This window comes from Mastigoproctus giganteus, chromosome 14 (genome assembly GCF_048544385.1).
Source record: "Mastigoproctus giganteus isolate SK-2022 chromosome 14, ASM4854438v1, whole genome shotgun sequence".
Classification (NCBI taxonomy): domain Eukaryota; kingdom Metazoa; phylum Arthropoda; class Arachnida; order Uropygi; family Thelyphonidae; genus Mastigoproctus; species Mastigoproctus giganteus.
In genome coordinates this window covers 119,268,165-119,290,983 of record NC_143588.1, presented here as the reverse complement: position 1 = coordinate 119,290,983, position 22,819 = coordinate 119,268,165, and the positions used below count along the sequence as shown (strand labels likewise).

General features: G+C 39.8%; 1 protein-coding gene across 1 annotated transcript in view; it reads left to right on the top strand.

Annotated features, from left to right (window-relative positions):
* LOC150075680 (solute carrier family 22 member 13-like) overlaps nt 1–22,819 on the top strand; it is an 88,127-nt gene that overhangs the window by 24,854 nt on the left and 40,454 nt on the right. Inside the window, exons 3-4 of the mRNA XM_090389282.1 lie at nt 10,240–10,394; nt 16,716–16,884. Coding sequence (XP_090245408.1) covers nt 10,240–10,394; nt 16,716–16,884 — 324 coding nt within the window. The remainder of the gene's footprint in view (nt 1–10,239; nt 10,395–16,715; nt 16,885–22,819) is intronic.

The following is a 22,819-nucleotide window of genomic DNA, read 5'->3' as shown; positions in this document are numbered from 1 at the left end:
GTTGGGAGAACGTTAGAGACAACAGATGAATTGAGAGAATGAGGCAGAGAGATTTTAAGCCAGAGAAGATCGAAAAGAGGAGATCCCAAATTACCAAGTCTCTGACAGGGAATATCGGAACGAACATATGCACAAGTACCACCTTTGAGGCGAAAGGAATCATACAGCGAATAATTTGGGCAACTGAGATGAGCAGTGGTTGAATCAACCGATAGCTGAGATTCTGTCAGAAAAAATGCATGGGGTTTGGCAGACTGCAAGTGGAAATGGACATCGTTGAGATTAGAACTGAGACCACGTATATTTGTGAAATGAACTAAGAAGTGTTTGGGAGGTTTAGATCTTTTCGCAGATACGTTTGCTCTATTAGTCTGACAATTCATGTTGTATTCAATAGTAAGAAAAAATGAGGGGGGACATGCTGTAGGAAGTAATGGAATTTTTGGATATAGCATACATGGTAAGAATATACCCAGATCCTTGACATAAAGTGGCCTTGAAAATGCCTTTTCCCCCGCATACACACTACTCGGACTCCCTCTAGTCAATATCTGGCAGAGTAGAGGTAGCAAGATTATACACTAGCTGATCCGGAAGCCTCCTAGAGAGTTATCAATAAGTTCGGTCCGGTGTACTAACTAGCGGCCGGCTTGCGAACACCATTTTAGAGCTGTACCCTCGAAATGTAAGGAAGTTTGGATCTCGCCATGATGTCCATAATAACCTCAAAAGACATCAGTCATACTGCATGATGGAAGATATGGGGAAAGGTTTACCGGAACTTAGCTCTGGAGATTGCCTGAAACACAAAAGGGCGCGATACCTCGACCCCTGTTTACGTTGGTTCACACCTGGGTGGTCACGCACAGTGTGCTTGCGCATGGGGGTTATACCCACGATTACTAACAGTCCCACCATCGTGAAGGTGCAAGCATAAAATTTGACTGTCACAGACCGTCCGGACTTCGCCGAAATTGGGTCCACTTTCTTGAGTGTCACCCGAATATCAGTTCCATCAGCGTTTAAGATTCCAGGTAGCAAGTACAGCTTGTCTGGCATATCTGAGAGATTGTCTGCGAAAACCTCAAGTGAGGTATTAATTGAATTGATATGATGTTTGTTAGCTAAACCTCTTTATTACCTTTATACGTGAATTAGCTGCTATATGTTATTTCAGATGTTTATTATTGATGTAATAAACATCTGATGTTTTTATTGATGTAACTGAATTGTCTATTTAACTTGTCATTTTTCTACAGCCTTATGGTGTCAGTTTGATATCTTGTTTGTTACTAGGAATTACTTAGTAATGGTAAATACTATATTTGCTGTAAATTGTGTTGTAAATTATTGCTTTTCTTCAAAGCTTGAAGACGTGTCTGGAAACCAACTGCCGATATTATATATACTGTTTCCATATGATGTAAATAGTTGCAACTTTTCCTGTTGTAAATAATTGCATCTCTTCGAGATTTGGAGATATATCTGGAAGATGACATCTGCTTTTATGTGATGTAATTATATGCTGTGCATTACTTCATTACTTCAGAGTTGTGGAGGTGACAGTCGACTACCTCCACTCTCTTTGACTTTTACTGTTTTATATGATGTAAATATACGCTGTAAACAATTTTCTTTCTTCAGAATTTGAAGTGACAGGAAGGCAACTTGCAGTCTCTATACTACTACTTTTCCTTTTTAATTCTACTAACTTCTATTTCATGATGGGTCCCCTGTGATTCTTCTCTTTTCTACTCTATTTACCCAATCCCATCCATTAACCATACTTTACTTAACTTGTATATATACCCATTCTATTTCTTCTCATTTGCACTTACAGAGACTTGACCTCTGTAAGTGTGGCAAGACGTAAGTTGATCCTGGCAGCCTTGCATGGCCTGCATTTGCGTTGGCCTCACTACAAGACGTTTACGAGCCGCTAATGGGGGGGGGGAAACAGTGGGTCCGCTAATTTCAACATATGAACATATGAACATGAACATATCACGCATATAGACGTATCTATCTTTGAATCTTCTGTAATGTTTGATTTTCGATTCAGCTGAAAAGAAAATCTTGACTCCAGGGAATTGTTCTTGGTGGAACAAAGAGCTTACATTATGAATTTGCGTATGCTTATTTATCTTATTTTTAAATGGATAGAACGATCATTTGGTAACTGTAAAATATGGGCGAACGGTAATTTGGACATAATTAAGTTTTTGTGTGTGGGGCATTCGCTAGCATAAAGATAGAGTGGGTGCGAGACTGAAACCTAGGGGGGGTTAAGGTAGAAATATGGGAATGATAGTGTAGGCAACCCCAGAAGTCAGTGAGGCAAAGTGTAAAGTGTATTTAGTGTATAACGGCACCAGGGGTTCCCCCCATCTCCGCGTTGCTTTCATTGTGGGTGTACCAGTTCACTGGGAAGGCCAGAGATTTAAAAGTGTATGGATATTGTACATGTGTAGTGTTGTGTTCTGTTGTTCATCTGGCCGTTTAGCCGCTGGACCCCTACTGAGGCCCAACGTCAGTTGAGGCAGTTGAGTCAGTGAGGCAGGCCCATGCCTCACCAGGAGAAAGTAGGGGGCGCTGGAGGGGGACCGTCCTCCCACCGGCGGAGGGGAAGGGGATGGAAAGGCGCCGAGCAAGGGAGCCCAGTGCGATCGCCAACAGACGTCTGCAAGAAAACTATACATAGACCCTGCTGGTGGTGTCCAATCTGGTGTCATGTCGGAGTTGTCATCCGTGGGACCAGTGTCCCGTCCGTGTTAGTCCTTTACCTTAGTGTGTTTTTTTTTGCTTTATTTCCTAAACCTTCCAATTCTCAGGAGTGTGTCATGTTCACATAGACCTAGCTGGTGGAATGTCTAAGTTTGGTAGTCATCTCCATTTAATAGAATAGAATAGAATCTTTAATTGCAGCAATGATAGACATACAATTAGTCCCGTCACGGCATGGTGGTGCCAGGGGTTTACAAAACATATTTACAAAAGAGATACACATGAGAAAAAAGATAAATCAGATTATTACAAAGCACAGTTTTACATTTTCAGTTCGACGAGGATACCCTTCCTGTATTTTTTATTATTGACCACTTCTTGGAGGTCCCCGTCGATGGCTTGCAGTGAGGGCAGCATTTGCTTTGGCAGGAATCTGTCGGTTAGTACTAGCCGGTTACGGTTTGCTAGCAGCTGTGCTGAAGACCGGAGATAAGGGGGAGGAATGCGCCAAGAGCAGTGATCCCAGAAGTTCGGCTCTGTAATTTTACCTGTGGCCATCTTGATGGTGAACAGCAGCCTTCTTTCTGCGATGTAGGACCGGAGCCTGCGTAGTTGAAGAGCTCTGCTAACTGCTAGCAGCAATGATAGATCGTATCCATCTGAGAGCTGGGGGAAGGTGGAGTTTGCTGTTGGCCCATTTTAGAAGCCAGAATTCGGCAGAGAATATTCTTTTAATGTTGGATTCGGCGGCCGAGGCCCATATCTCTGAAGCATACAGTATTGTTGGGTAAAGGATTGATACGATGTATCTTTTTACCAGTTGTGGGTCGGTGGTGTGTAGCAGCTGTTGTTTGGCGACCCAGCGTAGTGAATTCAGCCTCGACTGTATGAGGTTTATGTGATCGTTGAAAGATAGTTTGGAGTCGAAAACGACCCCCAGATCTTTGTGTGTTTGAACACTTGGAACTGAGGAGCCGTTAAGCACAGGCTCCAACGTTGTTGGGCTGCCCTTTAGAGAGTAAGTTATTTGTGCTGATTTTAGGGGGTTGATTTGGAGGTTGAAGGTATTGAGGTAGTCAGCAATGTCCTGCAGTTTGCTAGTGATCTGCTGAGTGATTTCGGCTGCCGAGTTGGATGGCGATATTCTAGTAAGGAGCTTGACATCGTCAGCATATGTGATCCAATTGCACTTATTAGTCACAAATTGTCATTCATGGGACATGAGTCCCATCCATGTTAGCCTACTTTGGTATAGTTTGTTTCCTGAGTTTTCTAATTCTTGGGGTGGGTCATTTCTGGTGTCCCAGTCCAAGCGAGCTGAAGAACACATGTTATTTGGTTATAGTGGTAGTGGGTTGTGGGCTGCGACGATTTGGTTTCTCCTCCTCGCGAACAGTGCCTGCGCGTAATCCGAGAAGGCTTGATACTCCTCCTTCGTGTCTAGAAGGTGATGTTCTTGTCCCTGTGGTAAGTAGTGGATCCTAGTGAATAAAACACCACGTAGGTATTCATAGAGCCGGCAGTCATACATGAGGTGCTGCAAGCTCTCCAGCCCCCTCCAAGTGCAAGTTGGATCATCCTGGATCCCAAGTAGAGACAGTTTGGCATTAATCACTCCTTGTCCAGATAAGAGGTAAGTTACCTGTAGACCTGGAGAGAACCAGTTTGGTGAGGTTGGATAGTTTTGTTCAATATTGGGTAGAAACTTCTTTGTGATGTCTCCCTTTTGAGAGATGCCCCACCTTTCCTGCCATGCGTGCTGCAGGTGAGTTTGTATCCTCTTCTTTTCCACATTTCTGTTGCTAGTTAGGTCTATAGTGAACCCTAGAAAAGTCTGTGGGTACCTTTGTCTAGGTAGTGCAGTAGGCCGCGACGTCCGATTTCTAAGTCCAGCGGGAGAGTGCCAGTGAGCGTAAGCAGTAATAAGATCTCCCACAAGCTGCCTGTAGTTGCTGTCTTTAACATTTCCTAGGAAACCAGTCGAAACATTTCGAAAAGCTTTCCACGCTGATTTCTTGCTGTCACTAAGGACACGTTCGAACGGTTTGTCTTTGAAAAGTTGCCTTATTTGGGAACAATGAAAACGCCTGCCTTAATCTTCTCTCTACGAAATCTTGGGAATTTCTCTTGGAAGTATGTTAATGCAGGACCGTTCTGCCAAAGCCTTCACGAAATTTTTCATGAGCCCCAGTTTGATGTGGAGCGGTGGAAGTAAAACTATTTGGATCATCCAGAGTTTCAAATACTATGTTCTTCATTCCAGGTGTTAATGATTTTCATTAAGGCTAACTCCTTTTCTCATAGTACATATCCTTGGCATGACTATCTCACTCGCAGAGAAAGCAACAATAATTAGTGTAATCCTTTTGTAGTCCTAATAAAATGGCGATTACTTTTAAATCACCATATATCTGCCACTCGTGCTTTTGATAGTGTACATCTAATAGGATGTTCTCCACGTTTGTATGATTCGTTTTTGTGGACGGCTATATGTTGAAGGCAACATATTTCCATTAAGTAATAATACATCCTTAAGGCTGACCTCAGAAGCGTCAGTCTCAGGATGCGGACAGATATCCCAGACAATGAAAATATTTTAGAACAGGCACAAATTCTTTAAAGTGCTGCGACGACCAACTTACGTAGACTCTATTTTGGGCTTTAAAAACATTCCTAATTCTTGGAGAAATTTCCACTGTCCACTTTAAATAAGACTTCGTCATAGTCTTGGTTGAGTACTAGACATTGATTTCTTGAAGGGCCTCTTTTTTCTTGGGAACGTCTTCAAGATTCCTGGAAAAAATCTCCTCGTCAGTTCATGTTTAGTTGTAATTGCGTAAACGTCGAAGATTATGATAATGCTGGTCCCTCGTCCTGGGGGACTCCGCCTTCAGTTCCATGGACTCAATGATTGGGCAGAACTTGATTTTATGAATATCTGACTGGGAGGCCGCCTCCATGTCAATCCCTTTATTTTTATCTTCCTCACCGATTCTACCTTCACGCTACCAATTTGAGGTTTAATGGTTTTGAGCACTTCAGACTTCACCTCTTCACTGGTTAACTTGGTTAACGGGTTAACTTATTGTCCTCTTGCGCTTTTAGGATCAAGACATGCTTGGGTAACATGAGAGGAGCCTTGGACTTTCAAGTAACACTGATAGGAAAGTTTCGGCCGCTCCCTGGGTGTTACATCCTGAGGAGTATAACTGGTTTTAGCTGGTGGGCGTTTTTTATCTTCCTCACCGATTTTACCTTCACGCTACCAATTTGAGGTTTAATGGTTTTGAGCACTTCAGACTCTAGTATCTCTAGTATCATATTTTTCATTTTGCCCCACGATCTAGTCATTTTTACGGTAGCGTCCTTGGAGATTTCATTAATTGTGAGGCAGCTTTCTAACCACCTTCTGAGAATTGCAACTCTGTCAAGCACTGTAACGTATTCGTGTTTGAACTATTATTGCATCTATGTTGAGGACGAGCATCCTACACCTGTCCATCATCTTCGTCATCTAAACTCACAAAAGCTCTGTCTGTGAAGCGCGATTTAAGCGGTTCTTACCTAAGAGGCCCTTGGGGGAGGCGACATTTTCGGTATTTTCATTATGTTGGGCAACTACAAAATAGCCTGGTTTCCTGTTGAGACTCTCACGAACTACCGGCTCCAAAACCTCCTCCTCTGAGTTTACTTCCTTGTCAGACATAGTGGATGTCTGACAAGATGAAAAGCCGAAGTGCAGGCAAAGTATTATCACAAATTTCGAGATGGAATTAAGGGACACGAAACACTTTATTCTTGATCCCCCGTTGAGACGAGCAAGACGGTGAACAAGTGTCACAATCACTTTGAAAATATATGAGATATAGACAACAACATGTTATATAATCTCAGCACTGCAGAGTAATAGCGCTCTCTCTCTCTCTCTCAAATGTCATGCATGAGAGCAAATACTAAACAAACGTGTCACGTGTTAAAAAGGAGCGGATTGTTGGGAGAAGAAACGAAACGCATTTTCAGGCTCCAGAGCGGGTAAAGTCACTCGCATCGTTCTCAGACCTACTAGCGATGGACAATGGCTGAAAGCGCTTGTGAGAAAAAGCGGCAAAGAGCATGAGGAAGAACAGCGAATACTTATCTTTAGTCGACTGTTGTTAGTGACTGGAATCACCAAGCACTTCCAGAAGTCAATCTCCACAAAGTGGTGTATGCGAGAAGCTGAAAACTGTAACCGATACCTCATAAAAAGAAAAATTTGCGGAGCACAACTCACAACTATCCGAATGCAGCAGTATCCCTAGATGGAATGGAAGTTGAACTGACGTACTAGGAGCTGCCCTCTACAAAAACACATATCCACATGTCCATTTCGGACTGTGGTCGTTCTCTTGACAACCATCTTTTGATGGTGTTGGCTGCTCTTCGTCATCATCCTTCTGGTCCTTCTCACAATCTCCCAAAGCTTGGTGTTATTTCGCGCTGTGATACTCCTTGTAGTACCTTATTACTCGAACTGTGTATACATGTTTATAGAAGTAACTGCGTAATAATAACTGTGTAATTATTATTATTATAGTTGTAGTATTGCATTGTATTATTATTGCTAGTAGTAACAGTAGTTATTCATTTTAATTCCATTTGTCCTTGGACAGTCTGCTTGGCTTGCAGTGCAAGTACAAATATATTGTTTCAAAATTTTGTTACACTCATGTTTGAAAATAAAGAGGTACATGTCTATTAATTTACGTGTATATTAACATCATTCTTGATTTAACGATGTATTTCATTCAGGTACAGAATAACCTCATACAAATGTTTATTAGTAAACTGAAATTGTTAGTTTGATACATTCAGAATAATTAAAAGATGATTTTTAATAGATGATTTTTAATAGACCAAATACTAACAACAGTAAAAATTGTTTTTCAATATAAATATGGTAGACGTGTATTTTTAAGGCTAATTTCGAATGTTCAGGTTTTGTTTTCTTTTTTTCTGTACCCCCTTCATTTGCAAGACATTTGACATTTTAGTTTTCGCATGATGATGATTGACTGGACTGTTGATTGAGAAGTCCTAGAGTCAGGCCTTTCTAGATCTTGCTGCAGTGGTCAGTTTCCCGGAGTTTGTACACTATTCGTTCCCCACCTGAAAACTGCATGTTAGAAGGATATGTAAAACAAACCCTCGCCCATCCCAGACAAATCAATCAGTCGGAGTTACTTAAAGTTGTTACGTATTGGCAAACCCTTGCACCCTTTTTAGTTTTTGGTGTCGCTTTCAGTTGAACGTGCTTTTAAAACATAATTTCACCTTTGACGTTAACCATAACGTCAGCTTTGGTTATGTGTGCCGCTATTATGCAATTAAACCTCACAGAGTCCATAACGTCCTATTAAACAAAGTATACGAACTTAATTTTGGTTACAAATTAAGTGAACAGGACAAGAAGGTTCCTTGTATTTGCAGCACTAACTGCAGCATATATATACTGGCGTGCAAAGGACAAACACTATTTCTAAAGATTACAACCACAAAATCAAACGAAATTTTCATCAAGACTGCATAATTGTGGCCGTTCAGTAGAAAGCTGGTGCACATGCAAAAATTTGAATCGTGATGAGAGGGCTCACATAAACAGATAAAAACAGCAGTTCACCAGTTATGTGCAAATTCCCGAATGGTGAGTACGATTATGTGCATATTACCGTCCTTGTTCACTTACCCCTTTCGTTACGCCTTTTTGAAGTAACCGCCCTTGAAATTTATAAGGGCGCACTTCTGGGTCGGCCTGTTTATCTGAGCTATAATATCAGATCTTGGCTTGCTCTAGATAGGGCCTTTCTTCTTTGGAGTTCTAACCCTTTCTTGGGTGAGGGGAAGTGTTCCTTTGTTCACTTTCTTCAAGGGCAGCTCCCGTTCTATTTACCGTAAACAAAACGGCCTCCAACTGACACTACAATTGTCCAGTTCATAGACCAAACTTCCCCCATTGACAACGCTAATCCGCTCTCTAACTGAAACAAACAACTGTGGAAACGCAGCAGAAATTTGCTTAATCCTGTCTACTTAATATATATAATAAATTTCAAAATTTTACAAATTTATTATTTCTTTCTGGAGTTGTAAGATTTGGTTCTTACAACTCCACACCGTGGATGGTCGTCTACGGATTTGGCGTCAACAACATGAGGCTCTTGATACGTCATGCATGGTATCAAAATTGCAGGCCGGTGGAGGTTGTTGTATGGTGTGTGGCATGTTGCACTGGCAGGAACTTGGACCCTTGGTGCATGTGGAACAACGTATCAGTGGTCTCCGCTATCGTCAACTGCTTGCTGACTGTGTACACCCCCGCTATATTACACTTTTTCCCAAATGGTGATGGTGTCTTCCAAGATGACAATGCGCCGAGCCATCGGGCAATTGTTGTGTAGGAATGGTTTGAGGAACACAGTTCTGACTTCTAGCATATCGATTGGCCTCCGAACCCCACCGATATCAATTCCATAGAACACTCGGGGGACACTATGTAAAGGCATATCAGACGTCTGGATACACCAATCATCTCCATACCTGCATTGGTGACTGCATTAAACATAGCTTGGTTGGCCATACCTCCGGAACGCTTCGGACATCTTGTTGAATCAATGCCACGTCGGATAGCTGCTGTACTGAGGGCAAAAGGAGGACCTACGAAGGTCCTCCTTTTGGCGTCGACAACATGAGGCTCTTGATCCATCATGCATGGTATCAAAAGTGCAGGCCGGTGTAGAAAAACGTTTTACAGATGCAATTATTCAAAAGTGTCAGGTACCCAAACTTGGTTTGGCGCATTATAGTCCTAGTTACTGATGCGCCATTAAAACCGAAACAACAACCCAAACTTGGTCATTCAAATAGATCAGCACCGAATAAAGTACACCTAATTTTTCAATTTCGGACTTATAATTTCAGCTTATCTTCTTCTTCTTTTTCTTTACTAAAATGAAATTGAAATAATTCGCATTGACCCACTTCATTATCGTGTGAAGTGCAATCATAAAATAAAAACAATTGGCAATTCCTTCGTTCAATAAATGAAAAGAATTGTATATTTACCTGTCAATCACATAATGAGCGAAATTAATGAAAAAAGAACTCAAAGATAAATCAATTTTGTTTGCTTTCAAACGTTTCCTGAGATATTCTACCTTCTGTATATTAATGAACTGGTACTGCTGGTCACAAGTAACCAGGAAAGTTGGAAGAAATAAGCGAACGCTAATATTGAGAGCATTTTCCTTGACCTGCATTGATTTAAGGACACACGTACGAATAATTTACCCGTTTCCTGTTGTACAAATTTTCTTAATTTATATTTTTATAATATAAAATATATAAATCAATAAATATAAAATTTACAAATGCAATATGACGTTTCTATAATTTTGATTTTTTAATTTATTTATGGATTATCATAAATAAATAGTCATGTTGTTGAATTACTGAATTTATTTTTCATCCCGTCTTTAGACTCGGGAGGAAGCTGACTTTCATATTGATCGTTATCTTGTCGATAGTGAGCAGCTTTCTCACCTTGTGGGTGAACAATTACATTTTATTTGCCAGCACACGATTGCTCAACGCCATGGCCGTATGCAATATTCCCATGACAGCGTATATAATCGGTAAGTCTTAAATGTGGTAAGATCTGATAATACAAACAACAAATGTATCAAAATGTAGTTACAATTTGTTATTGTATGATAACGAATAGATATAGCATCGCTGCATTAGTCAGCAATGCATACAATATATTTTAACTAGGAATATTGGGGTTATTGACAGATTAAAATATTGGAGATGTTGACAAATGAAAATAAATAATTATGTGGCAATACGTTCAATGGAATAAGTTCCAGGACTGGTACTATTGCAGTTATGGTCGATGAGTTTGAAAATAAACGCAATAGCACCAGTCCAGGAACTTTCTCCAACAGATGGTGATACAGAGATTGTCCAATAGGCTGACAGGTTGCGAGTAACAACCAGTTTTGTTAGTAGCGTTAACGTTTCGTGTCACGATTTTGCAATGGAGTAAACGAATATTAAAGTTTGCTTTAAATTGGGAAAATCTGCAACGTATGAAATGTTTCAAAGTGTTTATGGTGCTGATGAAACGTTAAATAATACCAATGTGTTTGAATAGTATAAGCGGTTTAAAGACAGACGTGAGGATGTTCGTGATGACCCAATCTCTCGGAATTAGGACAGAGTTACAAAAGTTATTATTATTATAATTAATATTAAATCAATTTATTGCAGTATGCGTCACCCGCGAACAGTCTTAAACTAAGGGGGTGCCTATATACATTTGTACATTATAAAGAAGATAATAACCATTCAAATCGGACATAAAAATATGCACACAGGAACATTAGGTTCTACTTAAAAAATACTTCCAATAACAAACAATACGAGCATACACTTCACACACAAATATTTGTAACGCTCTTATACAGTGATACAAACAAAAGGTAGCGACATACAAATACATATATCACTTCCTTTGCGTTAGTTAATAATACATAAACAAATAATAAATACATACAAATAACAATTTGAAACTGATTAATTCTTCTGAGCACAGGCAAAGTAGAAGTGACCGGAGATTCGATCTTGAAGGAAAATTCGGGAAATTATGGCAAGAGATCGTCGTTTGACCCTCTAAAAGATGGTTGATGAATTGGATACGAATAAGGAGACGATTCGTCAAATTCTGCTTAAATATTTAGGGAAAAGAAAGGATTGTCCAAAATTTGTGCCGTCATGAATGATAAAAAGCAACGAAGAGTTGCTTTATCGTGCGAAAATTTCATCCATACTTGTCAAGACAATACTGATTTCCTCGACTGTATTGTCACTGGAGAATGAGCATTGGGTGTTTCAGTAACACGAAGTTTCAGAGGATGCAGTGGACTTCAAAATCATCACGAAGGCTCAAAAAAGTTTCGTTTACAGAAGTCCACGATCAAGACGATGCTGATCGTGTTTTTTTTGAAAAAATAGGGTGTGATTCGCAAGGAATTTGTAACTGAAGGAGAGAGTCAATGCTGAGTTCTACTTACAGATGCTTCAAAGACTATTGAAGTATATTTCCTGGGTGAGGCTGAAATTTTGAGAGAAATGTAGCTGGTCCTCGTTACAACAATGCTCTCGTCCATTCCACACTTGTTGCGAAGACATTTCTGAAGAAACACGACATTTTACGGGTCAACTATCCTGTCCTCCCTATCTAGCACCGGCGAACTTTTTCCTCTTCCCCAAAGTGAAAACTGCCCTCAAAGGAAAGAGACTCCAGGATATTGAGGACTTAAAATAAAACGTAACCGCCGAACTGAACATAATCTCTTTTGGGCGCCTTCGCGGAATCTTTTCAGAAATTTCATAAGGATGTAATAGATGCATTTCTATAGGTACTTTGAATAAAAAAAAAAAACCATTTTTAACTTACTGCTTCATTTTGTGTAGATGTAATCATTTACGGGGACCCTAATATCATAATTTGTTTTTTTTTTCTTCACTTTGTGTCCTTTTTTATTGCACAAGTCTGGAAACTTCATTGCCACACCTCGTAAATAAATGTTCTCTTAATAATTTCCGAATACTAATTTCTGTTTTACTTATTTCCTAGACTACGTATAAAATCATTCATTTTTAGAAACATTCAGTGCTATATCATGAATTCGGCAGGGTCCATCTTGATGCTGGTGGCTGTCGCTGTGTGGAAATTAACGATGATAACCATTCTATTATCTGACAAAAAAGAACTGCGATTTCAGACAATATTTTTAGATTATTTATTTAGCAAAATGTAGGGTATAGCAAAATGTGGCGTAACTAGGGTGGGGCACGTGCCCTGGGCCCCAAATTTGGAGGGCGCTATATTTATGACTAAAAAATGCAAAAATTCCAATTTTTGCATTTTTCATGGGGCGCTATTAACCCTAGTTACGTCACTACTTGTATTATTATGAAATGGAAAGTTTTCCCGAATTCACAACTGCAGAATTAAAATTTCGACTCTGATCATGTAACTGCGTTACATATGTTATCGGCTCACGTGAGTTGAGCCAATACTTCTCCAGTATGACACCAATACCAGTCTCTCACATGGGGATCACTTTCTTAGAAAACTGTAAACCTTGTAGAGAACCTGTCAGCCTTGCTTATAACCGGTTTCACTTAAAATGAATAGTTCAGAGTACAAGAGCTTAATGTTTAGACTGCTTCCGTATTTTCTTCCCCTACAGAAACAAGGCTACCAACTGTTTTGAGTTTTTGCAGGGAAATTCATCTCACCCTTCCTTAACCTGATATTTTACAAAACCAAATTTCACTTCAGCACTGCACTTGCCTTCAATTTCAAGCCCTCCATGTCTGTACAATTGCTCCTTTATAAGATGACTTTGGACGAATGGTGGCTGCCTATAAAATGCTACTCAGTATTGTCATAGTAACACTGAAAAAATAAAAATATTTTGTATTTATTATCGATTTATATTCATTTTGTTTTTTTTATTTATTTGTGTTTATTTTGTAATTATTTATAACGGTAACTTTATAAATAATTAAATGTTACATAACGTAATCGTTAACAGGATGTTTGCAAAGTCCACAGCTAAAAGGACATGGCACTCTAACAGTGGTTCTCATGACGTAAATAAGACTAATAACTCAATCAAAAGGCGCCAGTCTCGCGTGCTTTTGTTAGAATTTATTCGCAATGAATACCATAATTTATTAAAATAATAGTACAAACCTATTCTTCGCTGTCATACGAGAATGAATTAAATTCAATTAGGTAGACCACTACCCGATTTAAATATTGCAGAAAAGCAACGTTTTAAAATCTCCAATGGCCGCTACTACACTGGTATGAAAAACTTAAGGCACAGTCAGGTTTTCACCTGTAACTTCTCATAGGAGTGGCCTGGATATGGGAAAAGCATACCAAAGGAACCTCGTGAGGTACAGAAATGATGAAGAAAACAACACCCACAGAACAACGGAAACAAAACGGTACAGAGGGACTTTATTCAAAAATGGCAACATAGCACTGGCTGCCATGATACAGATGCATCACTGCCAAAGATGAAACAAAGGGAAGAGGTGGTTCTCAGTAGGAGATATGGCCACCCCTAATGTCGATACAGGCTTCGCACCGCGTGTCCATACTTAAAACAATGTTGTTGATAAGTTCTTGCGGTAACATCGTTCGTTCCTCTGTCAGCGCCATCTTCAGCTGGTGAACATTTTCTGCTGAGTGTGGACGTGCCGCTAGGTGTCTACCCAGAGCGTCCCATATGTGTTCGATGGGATTTAGATCAGTGAAAACGGGCAGGCCAATCCATACGAACAATGCCCTCACCTTCCAAAAGCATATCAACAGCTGCAGTGTAATGAGGTGTGGCGTTATCATCCATAAACACGAACTCGGAGCCAATGGCACCTCGGAACACGCACATTGGGAAGCATTACCTCAGTACAGTAGCGTGCACCGGTTACAGTACCGCCTTCCAGTATCTGGAGTTGTGTACGTCCATCCAATGTAACGCCTCCCCAGACGAGAACACCTCGACCGCCATATCGATCCCTTTTGGTGATGTTTGCGGGGTGATACCGTGTGCCAACCGCTCGCCAGATTAGCTGACTTCGAGAATCGCTGCTGAGATTGAATCTACTCTCGTCATTAAAGAGTACCTTACCCCAATGCGCTGCTGTCCAGGCCTTGTGTTCGATGCACCACTGTAAACGGTGTCCCCGATGGGCAGTTGTTAAAGGGATACACCGCACTGGCCGTCGGGCAAAAAGTTCACTTTTGTGGAGTTGCCTAGACACAGTAAACCGCGATATCCTGCGTCCTGTGCTCCTGTGCAGTTGGTTTGCAATGGTTCCGGTGTCGCTGTCTGGTGTCGGTTCTCCTTGGCCTGTAGGAGTATATAGCGGTCATCATTGGGCGCTCTTTTTCGTGGACGACCACCACTGGTCCTTCGAACAGCTGTACCTGTCGTTCTGAAGGCCGACCACGCACGTGAGACGGTGCTATTGGCGATACCGAACTCTGTAGCCACACTCCTCGCACTTCGACCTTCCTCGAGCTTCCCAATTATTCGACCCCGGGTAAAGTAATCCAGATGTCTACTAGCCATTTCGTTGTCTGTAGCACTGTATGAAACCAATCGAACGTCTGTAAGAATCGTGCTCACCATTCGGTAATTTGCACATTACTGCTGAACTTGTGTTTTTTTCTGTTTATGTGAGCCCTCTCATCACGATTCAAATTTTTGCATGTGCATCAGCTTTCTACTGAAAGGCCACAGTTGTGCAAATTGCCACAGGCTGTTTCGTTTGATTTTTGTTTGTAACCTTTAGAAATAGTGTTGGTTCTTAAGCTTTGCACACCAGTGTACTTTGGAACAAATCTGAGCAGCCGAAATTCCGAAACCAGCTGGCATTTCAGGTTTCGTCCAATTCATCCAGGAGAAACCAAATACAGTATTTCATATATCCAGAACCAAATTGTAAGTTCCAAAATAGTAAACGGAAGCCAGCTGAGGTTGTGAACATTAAAAATCACCAAGTAAAATTACCTCACTGTTAAGAACATTGGACTGAAGAAAGTCAAGTTTCAAAGAGAGAAAGCAAAGAGTTGCAACTGATTAGTGGAGTTGAGAGAACGATAGAGGCAACAGTTGAATTTGGCACAATGAGGTAGAGAGATTTTAAGCCAGAGAAGATCAAAAAGAGGAGATTCAAAATTACTAAGTCTCTGACAGGGAATATCATAGCGGGGATTTGCACAAGTTTGAAGCGAAAGGAATCATACAGGGAATAATCCGGTCAACTGAGATGGGCAGTGATTGAATCAACCAATAACTGGGATTCTGTCAGAAAATGTACTTGGGGATTGGCAGACTGTAATTGCAAATGGAGATCATTGAGAAATACTGAGACCACGTATATTTGTGAAATGGACAGGGAAGTGTTTTGGAGGTTTCAAACTTTTTGCAGATAACTTTCTCTATTAGTTTGACAATTCATGGTGTATTCAGTAATAAGAAAAGGTGGAGGGGGGGACATGCTGTATGAAGTAATGAAATGTTTGGATATGGCGTACACGTAGTAATAATATACCCAGCTCCTTGACTTAACGTGGCTTTGACAAAGCCCCCTGCATACACACTACTTGGACTCCCTCCAGTCACTATTTGGCAGAGTAGAGGCAGCGAGATTATACGCTAGTAACCCGGAAGCTTCCTAGAGCGTTACCAATAGGTTCGGTCCGGAGGACTGTCTAGCAGCCAGTCTGCGAACACCGCTTTTGAGCTGTACCCTCGAAATGTAAGGAAGATTGGATCTTGCCTATATGTCCATCATAATCCCAAAAGACATCAATCATACTGCATGATGGAAGAGATTGGGGATTGCCAGAGCTTTGCTCTGGAGTCTAAACATGGGTCCCACCACTTCAAGCCTCCAATAAATAAGCCAAGTTGTGTAATGCACCATTTGATGAGAGTCATCTACCACCTAGTATTGCCTGGTAACACAGAGGGGGTGGCATTCCTCCGTGTGTGGTGTGGAGGGCACACCTCGACCCCTGCTTACGTTGGTTCACACCTTGGTGGTCACCTACAGTGTGCGAGGTGCCATATGAAATCCGTAAAATTTATTTTTTACTATTACGATTACAAAATCGAGGGGGTTGATGGGTGTTCTGTAGGCAGGGAAAGCTCAGGTGTGTATACGGTTGCAAAATGGTGCAAGAATAAGATATATTACTCTATTACAAAATTTAGTTTTACAAAAGAATATATATATATTGTTTGGAACTTTAGGTTATAAAATTCTCTAGCCCCTGATATAGAATATTATAAATATGAAAATGTTCACATCGATTTATTCCTGACGATTTGAAATTCAGTTTCATTTCTTTGGTCAAACAGTTGTAGAGTGCTCGCATCCCAAGAAACGAAGTACCGTGTTGTTCACCTGGTCTCTGACATGGACTTTTACGTCGGCAATATATCCTTGGATTGCCTACGTCATACGAGACTGGAAGTGGGTATTTACTTCTCAATTTCTTCCCGGAATCTTTTTGTTAATAATTATGTGGTAAGTAATTCTTTACTTTGTTTCCTAGCTTTCAAAAAGTAAGTACAAAATTGCCAAAATTAATAGTAATACGTATTAGAGATACTCTGCTCAAAGTATTCCCATACCATAATGTTTGGCAAAAACACGACTTTTAGTGACAACTGGATAAGCTTCAAGCCTACTTTTAAATCTAGTGATATACAGAAGGCCTCTTTTCCTGAAAGAAGGTTTCTGCTATATTTAATGCTCACTGTGTTAGATAGAACATTATCGTCGTACGGCATGGGGTCAACAAGGCGTTGAAGAGTGATACAAGGAATATTGGACCCTTCATGAAACAAAACTGTTCTCAATTCCGGGATTGACATGAGCTTTTGACTGGGCCAGAGAACATGGCTTTCCAATCCATTCCACAGATGCTCAATAGGATTAAGATCAATGGTCTTCAGCTGACCACAATAGATGCTTGCTGTTCCTCGTGTTCCACAAACCACTCACACGTTTGTGTGAGGGGTTTGTGGAACACGAGGTTACCTGGTCAAACCACTGGTTTTAAGTCATAGCGTTTAGTAGAGACCTTGATAGTGGATGCAATTTAACAATACATGGGGCCACTTCTCTTTCTCCCCACAGAAACGTAGTGGGCTGTCGACTAGACCAAACTGAAATAATTTTGATTTAAGAGAACTTTGTCACGAGATGAAATAGGAAGTTGTCATGTGTGGGTAAAACTCTCTCTTTTATTGGTTGCGAAAGTTGACGTTGATCTACCTCTTTTCAAGTTTTATGTGCTTCCTTTTTATGCAATATAGAAGTTTTATGTGATTCCTTTGTATGCAATATTAATTACCTTCCTGAACCAAACGCTGGCAGCATATGAAACTATCGGCAAAAAGATTGTTTTCTTGATAAAGTTTTGATGTTTAGACCCCACTCTGTTATGCAGATTCTTAGTAAAAAATGGTCTGATAAGTTGTTTAAGCGAGGCATAAAAGGTGACTTTTAGTGAAAGCTTGCTCTTGGGAAATAACCTTTATCATTCTTCTATTGAAGTAAGATCTTATATTTGCAGTTCGCAGACCTTAAACACCTGAGGGCGCTTTCGATTCCACCAAGGGAATCGAAAGCGCCCTGAGAGTTGATGAAAATGGATAGCCGTAAGAAGCATTTGAGTTTAAACTGTGATATACCAGGGTATTTATGGTTTCCTCAGCTGAACGAGCCTTTTTGAAGACATTGATATTCTGAACTTAAACCCTTAAGATGTTAATAAGTCTTGAAGTCTTGGAGCAAGAAGCCGTTCAAATAATTTTCCCAAGTTCGCCAACAGCAATGTTGGACGGTAAGCACGTGGAACTGACGTAATTTCCCAGTGTTTGTATAAAATCTTGATGAAAGCTGTTTACCACACATTCTGGAATAAAACTCTAACATAACAGTTAAACATATTAAGAAACATTAGTAGGTAAAGTTCAAACAGCTTAATTATTGATTTGTTTTTCAACGATATCCAATCTGGGGCATTTCCTTGTATTCAGCTTAGTTATACATAAAGCCAGTTCTGGAAGAGTGAAAAGGGTTTCATCAGGAGGACTAATATAGTGTGCGTTTTCTGTTCGAATTTTCCTTCGTTCATGTGAATCTAAATCAGGAAAATCCTCTGAAAAAAGACTATCTGTAATATTTGTTACCGTTGAGGTCCATTCATAGCTTTCACTTGAATATTTTCTTACCGTATAATAAATGTCAGGTGCAATTAGTCTATTTTAGTCTACAAGTCTATTACTAATTAGTCTACAAGTCCCCACGGGTTACTAACCACGGGTTAATTACCAACCCGGACGACGAGATCGTGCCAGACCGTGAGCATTTGCTTCTGCAATGGCTTGAAAGTATATTCTTCTTTACTTACATAAATATTCTTAAGGTTTTGCATTTCGTCAGGAGGCCAGTGGCGGTAACGTTGAAATTTTTTCTTGGCTCATTTGCTTGTCTTCCAAGATCAGCCAAGTGAGGAGATCACCAGAGCTCCAAACAAAGAGGTTTGAACAAAATTAACATATTGGTCACCATTTAAACAATTTAAGTTAGATTGATTCTCTGTTGATAAAGATTAAGGGTTCTTTAAATAAAGATTAATAAATCTTTAATTAAGGATTAAAGATTAAAGGCCTAAAGCTTCTTTGAAATTATTCCACTTGACTGATTTCATGGCAAATCTACGTAAATCTTGTGGATAGGATGTAACTGCAGTTAAATGATTATTGAAACAGAAAAGGAAATTTCCTTGTGATCATTGTTCGAAATATTTGACAAACTATCCGAGTCAGAAATAGCATTATAAAACCTTAAAAGGTTTGCCTTCTATATTTTCGATATTATAGGTTCTAATACCTCTCGTGTTTGATGTTTTCATAAAAAAAAAAAAAAAAAAAAAGAAGAAGAAATGCAGGATCATCTAGATAAACTGCAATTATACTTCAGACACAGCATGGGTTTGTTAAGGAGAAATCTTGTCTGACCAATTGATTGGATAGTGCGATGTCGAACTGGATGCAAAAATTAATTTTGATATCATATATTTGGATTTCAGGAGAGCTTTTGATACCGTTGCACATATACAAACTGGAGCAGTGGCATTAAGGGAAAGTTGCTGCTATGGATAAAGGGGTGGCTGAGGGGGAGAAGACAAAGAGTGGTAATCAATGGACACTGCTCTTCGTGGGCTAATGTTATTAGCGGAGTCCCCCAGCATTCGGTGTTGGGCCTATTGTTGTTTTTTATATTTATCAGCGATATTGATGAAGGCATATCAAGCTAAATGTCCAAGTTTGCAGATGGTACAAATGTTGGCAGGGTGGTTAATGACAATAATGACGGTATGCTGCTGGGTTTTGTCAATGATATGCAGGAATTTTGCTAGCAGGTATAAGGAGGTGATTATCCCTTTGTATAAGGCGGTGGTCAGGCCATACTTCTTAAACCCTTAAGATGATTGAAGTGTACAAAGCCTTGAATGGTTTCAGCAAGCTCAATGCTGATGGAATTCTTCCTATTGCTCACATTACGTACCTGAGGGGGACATAAATCCAAATTGAAGAAAGACAGTTTTATAATAGATGTGCGGAAATGTGCCTTTAGCCAGCGGGTTTTGATTGCTGGAATAAACTTCGATCTGTCGTTGTGGAAATTGATAGCTTAAATAAATTCAAGACATTCAAGAACTAGACAAATTATTGGAGGTGAAATGGGTGAAACGGGAAGGGTTTTTTTTTTTTTTTTGCTGTTGCTGTATAAGCTTGATTTCTTGTATCATTTTTGCCAATGGTAATGCTAATTCCATTTCCATCCACATCATGTTAACGACTGGGTTATGGTACTGCAAAAATAATATGAAATCCTGGATCTGTGATTCCTGAGCACGCTATTTCAGGTTGGCTAAGAAGTATGATGGTTTTGGATAAGTTTTAGTACAGTTGGATACCTAAAACTGTTGGTTAATGCCTGAACGCTAGAATTTAAATATTGTTGTGAACCGCAGAATTTAAATATTGTTATGCACCAAGTGAACCGCAACATGTTGAACTCCTGTCTCATTGGCATTAATCACAAAGTAGAAAGTGAAGTTTACCTCGTTTCAGTCCACCATGACTTCTAGAGAAGTTTCAGTTTTAATATTTTACGGCAAGTCTTAAGTATCACTATGAAACTGCTTATTGTTATACTGTAGTGAGAATAAACAGTCTTTTATGTCATGAAAAAACATGATAGTAAATGTAAACTTATCCCTCGTTGATGCTGTTTTCGTTTCGTTTCTTTTCTTTCATTTTCTACATATTATTTATTTATTTATTATTTTTTGTGAATTTCCAGAAGTAGTTTTTCGGAGTGTGTGCACTATAATTTTTAATGCATTTTTTCACTACTAGAAGAAAAAGAACTCTTTATTGCGTACAAAAGGCACACGCCCGTATACAATACCCTTCACGACTGCATGCCAGTGGTTTACTACTCCACTGTTGCAAATCTATATGATTAAACTCGTAATTACATTTGGCAATATACTCCTCATGTTATTTGTCTTTTACCAACTTCAGCGCAGCGAAGACTTATATGAGATACTACGTGTTGCAAAATTAAAATTAATTTTATAAAACGCTACGTGTCAGCTCGCATATCATATATTAGCGTGAACCCTGTCGGTCAAGGACAGTAGTCGCGTCTCTTTGCATTCAATGTGTTTTGTGTCATTGTGAAGTGGGCAACCACCTTTTTTTTAACTGCGTTACGAAAAATGGAGCTGAAGAATATAGAGCAACGATACACCATCAAATTCTGTGTCAAACTCAACGAAAGCACGACGGAAACATAAGAAAAATTAAAAACAGCTTATGGAGATCAAGTTTTGTTGCGAGACCAAGTTCTCCAATGATACGGGATCTTTTTTGGATTCGTAAAACCATTGAAGATGAACCATGCGCATGGAGACCTGTCTCAGTAACAAACGAGGAGAGTGTGAAGAGGATAAGAGTTTTAAATTTGTGTGACCAACGGTTGACTCTGAGATTGATGGTAGGTGACCTGAACATGAGTCGCCGAGCCGACCACGACATTTTAACAGAGCATTTGGGCATACATAAAATTTGTGCGGAAATGGTGCCAAAATATCTTACTGAAGGATACAGTAAAAATCAGAAGACCATGGGTATCGATCTTATTCATCGTGTTGAAACTGAGCCAGAGTTAAACGAAACATAATGAGAAACAGGTGACGAAACATGGATTTTTGAATACGATCAAAAAATTCACCACGCCAGAAGAAAGCACGAAAATCCAGAATAAAATCGACGTTCAGTTTTTTTTTGATCAGCGTAGAGTGGTGCAGAAAGAGTTCATGCCTCAAGGTAAAACTCCCAACCAAACTTTCTACTGAAAAGTCCTTGAACAGCTATAGAAAAAAGTTCAGCGCGTTAGACCTGAAAAGACCAAAAACTGGATTTTATATCACGACAATGCGCCTTGCCACTGTGCGATATCTGTTACGGAGTTTTTGACCTCCAAAAACATTCTCCTGCAGACACCGCATTTCCCGTATTCCCGTCACGCGACTTTTTTTCTTTTTCCAAAAATCAAGAATCGCCTGATAAGGTATCATATTGGGAAAATCGACAACATCCGGAGTGGCGTAACGGATGCACTGAAAGCCGTCACAGAAGAAGACTTCGAGCACTGCTTCTAGCCCTTCTGCCAACTGTACTACCCAAAGGGTAGCACAGTAGAATCTCCATCCTCCCCACACAGGGTGGAAAAGACCTGAGTTCGAGTCCCGTCGCTAACGCGAGGAATTTTTATAGGCCTTTTTCACGACGTGGCTGAGTTAGTCGGTCTCAAGCAAGTGTAGCACGGTTTTCTCCCTGAAAGTCTGATTTTTCATCCAGCAAACAGAAAATCAACCATAGGACACACACAATTTACAAATAGTATATACATAGCAATATGACCTTAGTCGTTGATGCTTCTAAACCGTACTAAAATAACCACAACTGCTTCTAGAAATGGACGGAGCGCTGAATTGATAATGTAGCTTCCCAAAGAATCCACTTTGAAGATGAAAAAGTTTAGTTATAGAAAATTTTACAATAATTTTTTTTATAAAATCAGTCTCATTAATGAAGGAGTTGGTTTATGCATGGGTACTGCACATACATCATTTCTACTAGCCAGGTAGTATGAATGCGTCGTTTAATTATCCCATATTGTGAACACATTCACAACGAGTGGCCGAGTTATTGCACTGCTTTGAATAAGTAACGCTTCACCAATAGAGAAGACTAATACTCTTAGCATTTAGCCAAGAAATATTTTTAGAATCATTAATTTTGTGACAGACCTTGTATGTGCTTTTTTTAATGTGTGTGGATTTAAAAATCTGAATAATTTCACGAAAATAAAT